Here is an 8798-nt window from a genome sequence, read left to right on the forward strand (position 1 = left end):
GACCAAAATTTAGCATGTTTTGAGGTCGGGTGAATTTAAAGTGATTTTTACAAAACGGTCGTTCAATTCTGCCAGTTTTCTGCCTTGATTAAATGACACTTAGTTTCAAGTTTAAAAGTGTTATTTGATGCATGTATGTGCAAGGAACGTGTTTAAATGTTGAAATCACTTGCGATAAGTTGAAAGGTGTTACGTGTGTTTTATACCCTTGTGATGCATGTTGGGTTTTGGGATTGAGGAGAACGATGAGAGAGAAACGATAGGACATCCATAGTGATATGTTGTTGTGTGAGACTGACTTGTGTTGTCGTTGACAAGGGTGTTGTGTTTTCGTGAACTCGAGGATCGAGAGTTGCTAGGTTGGGTTGTGATTTTGCTAAGAGAACGAGGTGGGCTTTCCTTTCAAACCTCTTTATTTTTCCGAAAAATATTATGTGGAGATACAAGGGTGGTTTAACTGTTATGTCATGCCATGGACTGTTTTTGTTATGAGATTGTGTGCCTGATGCCTAGTTCGTATGAGTTTACTCCGTTAGGCTATATGGCTGTTTTGTGAAACGAATTCGGGTCCGAGTAGGGCCGTAAACCCTATCGGGCTGTGTACACTGGTGGGATCGTGAGCCGTCCTTGCAAGTCGGCCGGTCTCATGGGCGAATAGTGTGGCCACACTTTCGTCGCACTGTGGTTGTGACTGTTGGATTGATGTGAAAAGTGGGGAGATTATTTGACTGGCCAGTCTATGAACCTTTTTTGTGTTCTCGTGATATTTTCTTTACTGCGTATAAAACTCGAGATCACTGGTATGGATGACATAACTGGATAAATGTTTTCGGCATGAGCCCATTGAGTACAACAAGTACTCAGCCCTGCATTTTCTTTTAAAAATTTTGCAGGTTGAGCGGGATGTTGCGGTGGATGTTGAGCTGGCTAGAGACCTTAGGATACGTTGTGTCGTCATACATAGGCGTGATCCTTGACTCTCCTTGAACCTTATTTATCTGCTGCTATGTTTTAATTTATGTCTTAAGACCGTAAGCTTTTCGTTTTGGTGTTGGGACATGTATGGTGGTGTTAGGATTTAAACGTGCATCTACGTTGTCTTTTGAAAATGGTATTCTCCGAATTTAAGTTAAGTGCTTGTTCTACTTTAGTTTTTAGTTATTATATTTCTTAAGTCTAATTTTTCCCTTTGTCTTTTTAAAAGTATTTTATCTTATGTCTTTTCAAAAAAAAATATAACCTTAAAATCTTTAAACTAAGTTGTTTTCCTTTCTTCAAATCAATTAAGTTGTTCTTTTTAAATTGTAATCCATGCATGTCGGTCACGATCGCCGCGTTTGTGGTACCCCTTGTATGGGCGGTCGTGACATTTTTGTTTAATAAAATGATAATTTTTCCTGATAAAATGATAAACTAAGCGGATAAAATTACAGAAACCTTGTAAAAATGATAGTTTTTCCTGGATAGAATGATACTCTTAGTTGATAAAATGATACTTTTAGCTTATAAATGTTAGGTTTACTGCATAAAATGATAGTTTTGCCGGATAGAATGATACTTTCAGCCGATAGAATGATAGTTTTGCCGGGTAGAATGATACTTTCAGCCGATAGAATGACAGGTATTTTTGGTGTATAAAATGACATTTTTGTTTAATAAAATGATACTTTTACCTGATAAAATGATAATCTAAGAGGATAAAATGACAGTAACCTTATAAAAATGATACTCTGAGTTGATAAAATGATACGTTTACTGCTTTGTAGGTTTGTATATTATGTATTGTGCCGATTATATTAGGTTTATTGCATAGAATGATAGTTTTACCGGATAGAATGATACTCTGAGTTGATAAAATGATACTTTTGACTGACTGATAAAATGATATATGTTAGGTTTATTGCATAGAATGATAGTTTTGCCGGATAGAATGATACTCTTAGTTGATAAAATGATACTTTTGACTGACTGATAAAATGATAAAATGAGCGAAAATCAGAAATTAAATGAGCGAAATTTGGATACGTAAATTTTATCATGAGCGAAATGACATATTTACCCCCGCGCTTTTTTTTATGAAGTAAATCTAAGTTTGAATCTAGACCACGTAATTTTAAAAATGTGTGGTCTAGATTTAGTTATAGGGTATTCATTTCTTTTTTGCATATTTTCTCTTTTTTCCTTCTCAATCTCAGCCCCACGATTTTGTCATCCGACGGTTAGATTAGTGCCACGTGTCATTTAATAATGCAGATTTTCCGTTGAATAATGCACCATTATAGTGTAATAATGCAGATCATCTGGACCGTTGATGAATGAGATATAACGGCTCATATTAAGAAGAATAAAGGATCTAAGGGATTAATAGGAGAATAACACTCCCCATATATATATATATATATATATATATATATATATGAAAATGATCAATACAGAACTTGATCTCAATACAAAATCCAGACCAAATCCTGACCATGAGATTTGACAATCCAATGGTCAATAATTAAACAAAAACACGGAGGGTCATTGTAAAGCAGTTTTAGGTCATATTATAAACTTTGGGTTTAAGGTCATGTTAAGATCATTTCATGTCATCCTTACTATAATGCCGTAAAAATAAGCTTACAATGACCAAAAAATGACTTTTGTATGCTTGGTTCTGCATTTTTGTATTAAGAATGATTTTGCATAGATCAAAACCCTATATATATATATATATATATATATATATATATATATATATATGGCCAATAAAGCTTCACTGTATTTAAGCTGTGTGGAAGTCAATCTAATGGACCTTCTTTCTTATTCATTGCTTATAGTGTAAGTCCAATGGGCTGCGGGTTGATAGTTGGTTGAAGGTGAAAACATTATAAAATCATCAATATTTAAATTATTGAATATTTTGAATTATTTAAAAGGATATTTTGGAATAAGTTAATAGTCGCTAATAGGTAATAGTGGCGTCGTAAGGAATATTTTTGTCTTATTAAATAAAAGTTTCTATAAAATTTACTTAGGATACTAAACTTATACTCCTTATGTCCCATTAGAAATTAAACGTTTTCCTTTTTAGTCTGTCCCATTAAAAATGAAATGTTTCTAAAAATGGAAACAATACTCTCTCTATTTTTTCTTCTCTCTTACTTTACTCTTTTTTTCATTAACTCACAAAACAACACTACATAAAATTTCATGCCGAAAAGCAAATGTTGCATATTTAATGGGACAGAGGGAGTATAATTTTTCTTTTGACTATATATATATATATAAAAATTTCTCCCAATCACTTTACAACTATAACAATGAAAAATATTTATTTTTTTGATTTTGTTCGAAGTCAACTAATCCTTTAGATAAAATGTCCTGGTATTATAATTTTCTACAACTTATTTTATTTAGCCACAAAAAATCATTAATTGCATCTTATTTTTCGATCCCTTTTCAGCTGGGTGGAGAACACTGCAATTACTTATGTTGGAGGAATGGTCAACCCTAAGTGATTAATTTCAGTTTAGTGTGACATATATATTGCAGTTTATAATAAGTGGGACATCTTAATATGTTATACTTAGTAGTATCTCTTATATATGAGACAGTCCATTTACGGTTCGATTTCAAACTAATATCGAAAAACAAATTGAAAAAATTTGGTTGAATTTCAAGCTTTCTTGTTCTTATAATTTTAATAAGATCAATTCAACCGAAATATTGTTTGAATACATGTAATTAATACTAGTCACTAGATGTCATTTTAGACGGGAAAATATTTTTTTAAATAACAAAATTTTGTCAAATTTTAGTCAATCATAAAATTTGAAAAGTGAACTCCCTTCGTCCCCAATTAGTATGAACAATGGGTTCGACATGGGTTTTAATAAATAAGGGAAAAAGTAAGAGAGAGAGAAAAGGTATTGGAAATAATGTTAGTGGAGAGTGAGGTCCATAGTATTATAATGGTATAAGTTGTTAACGTTAATGGTATAAGTTGTAAATAAAATGATGTGTATGGGTAGTATGTTGTTTGAATTTTTCAAAATTAAAACGTTCATACTCTTTAGGGAAGGACGAAAAAGGAAATAGTTCATACTCTTTGGGGACGGAAGGAATATTAAATCATACTACTAGGTTGATTACTTAAATTAATTATATTTAATTAGTTAATTATATTTCACAATACCAATATTAGACAAGCATTACATCATAATGGATCCATCCTATATATTTTTGTAATGAAAATTATAACTTGCCAGAAAAAAGGACTAATAAACAAGTTGGTGACGGAGAGGAAGATAAACAGTTGAAATCGTGCAACTATGCTGCTTCTCAGTTGTCAAAAGCATGAGATATTACACATAACGCTTAGTCACTTACACATAGTGTGTGTGAGTTAGTCAAGCGCAAGATAGGTTACTGCCTGAGGCCAAAGGTCTTAGGTTCGAGTCCTCCATGGCACGGCGTTTAAATTTAAATTATTTACCCATCTAAAAAAACCTCCATTGGAATAAAGGGGGAAAAATAATTTAAATTATTTACCCATCTAAAAAAACCTCCATTGGAATAAAGGTGGGAAAATATTGAGTAGCTAGAGTCACATTCCAGCTTCTCATTACACCATTCCATGTGTGTATAAGGGAAAATTATCAGATTCCATGTGTGTATAAGGAAAAATTATCAGAAAAAAAATAACGAAGATCCGATTCAAATCTAGTCTGTTTGACAATTTTTACAATCACTCCTGAAAAAACAATGAAATTTAGATTTTTTTCGTAACTATCCTACAACGAAATATTTTTGTAAAATTAGATCTTATGTGAAAATAGGATAATCATATTAGACAAATAAGTTAAACGATGCCATATATTCAAACAGTCATATAAATAGTAATATTCCATACATCTAAAACTAGTACAATCATATACGAGTACATTCAAATATGCAATAAAAAAATTTCATACCACGTCCACCAATTTTGCATGCAAGAGACCAGATCTCTCCACCCCACAATTTCCAAGTATCTATCCATATTTAGACTCTCAACACATCTATAATCACTACCACAAACGTTGCATCTCCTAAATTATATAAACTCCATATTTTCCACATTCCCAAAATAAATAAATAAAAAGTGTAGAAAATTAGTTGCCAAAATGGGCGATATGAATAAGGCAATCCTGAAGACCTTCCTCCTTGCGGCGTGCATGATCTCCGCCGGGGCCGCCCCGGGCGCCGAGGTGGACACGATGTGCGCGAACGCCGAGTTCAAAGAAACCTGCAAGAAGACCCTCTCCGAGGCCCAGAGCAGCGAACCCAAGGGGCTTCTTCTCTCGTCGTTCAACACCACCGTCGAGAACCTCCGGACCGCCATCACCACGTCGAAGACGTACCAAGACGCCTCCACCGACCAGCGGACCAAGGGGGCGCTGGTCGTCTGCGAGCAGGTCCTCAACACCACCGTTGACAATATCAAAAGATCGATGGCCAAGGTCGACAAATTCGAGGTCAGCGACGTTGACGGCTATGTCGACGACGTCAAGGTCTGGCTCAGCGCCGGTGTCACCTGCAAGGATACCTGCATCGACGCTTTCGAGAACACTACCGGTAATTACTCTTATTGTTTGCCATTAAATGTCTCATTTTTTTTTCCTTTTTTACTATCTGCCATTAAATGTCTTTAAGTATTTCACTTGTACTCTTTTTAGCAAAGTGCATCATTCAGTCCATTAACTCATTTCAATCATATTTTATTATAAAATTAATAATGAATATAATACCATATAAAAATAGAACATTTATTGTCGGACAGAGGCAGTACTGTTTTTAATTTTTCTATAACTTGTTTTCTAGAGCAAAAACCAAAACCCTAACCCTATTCCTAAAGTATCGTTCAATGTCATGACTTACTAATATCATGATTGAATATTCATCTTTAATTAGTTGGAGGCGCGGCTATGACTAATTATCACAAGACTTAGGATTAATTAGTGGGATTCAATCTTATGAACTAAACACAATATATATTCGATATACTTTTGCAAACCGAACGATGCCTAAATGTATATTATGTGTTGGTAGGGGAGACTGGCGAGAAGATAAAAGAACTGCTCAAAACCTCCGGCGAGCTGCTCAGCAACGGCCTCGCGATAGTCGATGGCGTGGCAAAGCTTTTCGAGGCGCTTGATCTTGGAAAACTGTTCAGCGGCTCGAAGAGGGTCCTCCGGCAGAAAGTCAACGCCGGAATCCCGGATTTCGTGGATCCACATAAGAGAAGCCTCCTCGGCGCCGCTCCGGGGAAGTTCACGCCGAATGCGGTGGTGACACTTGACGGCAGCGGGAAATACAAGACGATCGGGGCAGCCATCGCCGCCGCGCCCATTAATAGTACCAAGTTGTTCATTATCCAAATCAAGGCCGGTGTTTACAAGGAGGTTGTCACGGTCCCCGGTGGCGCCAACAACGTCGTCCTCGTCGGAGAAGGCCCCACCAAGACCGTCATCTCCGGTAGCCAAAGCTTCGTGTCGGGCATCCCTACCTTCCAAACTGCAACTCTAGGTAAGCTTTTCCTACAAAATTGTGTTTAATCTTCTATTAATCTAAATAATACTAGAATTTAGTACTATATTTCTATCAATCTTATAAAATTTTCAAACAAAATATTAACAAAGATTTTTTTTTGTTAATACTCATAGTCACATTATTTTATTTAAATAATACTCCCTCCGTCTCCACAAGGTTTGCCCCATTTTACCATTTTCGTCCGTCCCACAAAGTTTGTCTCAATTAAAATCTTTCCAAAAACAGATATTAAATACACACATCAATCTCCTCAACGTGGGACTCTTATTCCACTACATACCTCCATTTAATACAGTCAAACAATTTTTTAAAACCCGTGTTGGGTCAAATTGGAACAAACTTTGTTGGACTCTATTTTAAAATGATATAAGATTGATCATAATCAAATTTCGTTATTTAAAATCTAATTAAGACGTGTGGTGTTGTAGCCGTTGATGGTGATGACTTTATGGCAAAGGACATCAAGATCGAGAACTCGGCCGGAGCCTCGGGGCGCCAGGCGATAGCAGTGCGAGTCTCCGGGGATAAGGCGGTGTTCTACAACGTAGAGATGAGCGGCCACCAGAGCACCCTCTACGCCCACATCTACCGCCAATTCTACCGCGACTGCCACATCTCGGGCACCATGGACATCATCTGGGGAGACGCCGAGGCCGTCTTCCAAAACTGCGTCGTCGCGGTAAAGCAGCCGCTCCCCAACCAGGATTGCACGGTGACCGCCCAGGCCCGCAACGACAGCCGGGCCGTGGGCGTGACCGTGCTCCAGAACTGCAGCATCACGGTGGAGAAGGAATTCTTCGCCGTGAAGCCCGCGGCCAAGGCGTACCTGGGCCGGCCCATGAAGGCGTTCTCGAGGACGATCGTGATGGAGTCGAACATCGACGGCTTCATATCGCCCGAGGGGTGGACGCCGTGGATGGGGACGTTCGGCCTCGACACGCTCTACTACGGCGAGTACAAGAACCGCGGCAAAGGCGCCGCCACCGCGAAAAGGGTGACGTGGAAGGGCATTCAGAAGATGACGCCGGATCTTGCAGATAAATTCACTCCGGCGAAGGTCTACGACGGCGACGACAGCTGGGTTAAGAACACCGCAATTCCTTATGTTGGAGGAATGGTCAACCCTAAATGAATATACTAATTAACAAGTGAGACATGTAAAACTAGGCTATGATATTCAATTAGGACTTTTTATCTTATATTACAATTATTAAGAATTAGTATGTCACCTGTACGATTGATGTATAGGTTTTGATGATATGAAGTTTTTAAAATGTAGAAATTTATTAATGTGTATTTTTCACAAATAAAAGAACAAAAATATTAATGTTCCTAAACGATGCCACTCTCCAAATCCTTCTGCGCCGAGGCGTCCACCGGCGAGTGGCAGAGCGGGCAGGTGGAGTGCGACAGGAACCACTTGTCGACGCAGTCCATATGAAAGCAGTGTTGGCTGATAATTGGTACTTAGAGGAATTAGGGACATAGAGGATAATACTTTTTCTGTATTTTATTCACTGTACAAAATATCCTCTTATAGAGGTTGATACATAGATATACAAGGAAGGTTTCTATTCTCCTACAATTATGCTATCAATCTCTTATAATTCAAAATTGATTCCCAAATCATCGTGATTGATATTGAGAAATCTTTCCATTCTAACACTCCCCCTCAAGCTTAGTAGTGGGGTCACCAATACTTAGCTTGCCCAACGCATCTTCAAAACTCCTAGAACTGACTGCTTTGGTGAGAATGTCCGCCAACTGATCTTCTGACCTTACAAATGGAAACTCCACGATTCCTTTCTCGATTTTCTCCTTGATGAAGTGTCTGTCGACTTCCACGTGTTTGGTTCTGTCGTGCTGCACCGGATTCTCAGCAATGCTTATTGCCGCCTTGTTGTCACAATACAGTTGGCTTTTCTGAGATTGAAAGCCAATTTCTGTCATCAACCTTCTTAGCCATAGTAATTCCGTCAACCCACTCTTGATTCCTCTGAACTCCGCCTCCGCACTAGATAGTGCTACTACCTTCTGTTTTTTGCTCCTCCATGTTACCAAATTTCCTCCAACGAAGGTGAAATAGCCGGAGGTGGACCGCCTATCTACTGGGTTGCCAGCCCAGTCCGCATCTGTGTACCCACTTATCTCTAGATGTCCTTCCTTTTTGAACAATACTCCATGACCAACGGTTCCTTTCAAGTACTTCACAATTCTCAACG

At 37.7% G+C, this 8798-nt stretch overlaps 1 protein-coding gene across 1 annotated transcript; it reads left to right on the top strand.

Moving 5' to 3' along the window:
* Window positions 1–5140: 5140 nt before the first annotated feature.
* LOC121804006 (pectinesterase-like) lies at window positions 5141–8048 on the top strand. Its single transcript, XM_042203564.1, has 3 exons — window positions 5141–5601; window positions 6076–6552; window positions 7005–8048. The coding sequence occupies exons 1-3, from the start codon at window positions 5151–5153 to the stop codon at window positions 7706–7708; spliced, it is 1632 nt and encodes a 543-aa protein (XP_042059498.1). The 5' UTR covers window positions 5141–5150; the 3' UTR covers window positions 7709–8048.
* Window positions 8049–8798: the final 750 nt, after the last annotated feature.

The sequence above is a fragment of the Salvia splendens genome, chromosome 1, assembly GCF_004379255.2.
Source record: "Salvia splendens isolate huo1 chromosome 1, SspV2, whole genome shotgun sequence".
Taxonomy (NCBI): domain Eukaryota; kingdom Viridiplantae; phylum Streptophyta; class Magnoliopsida; order Lamiales; family Lamiaceae; genus Salvia; species Salvia splendens.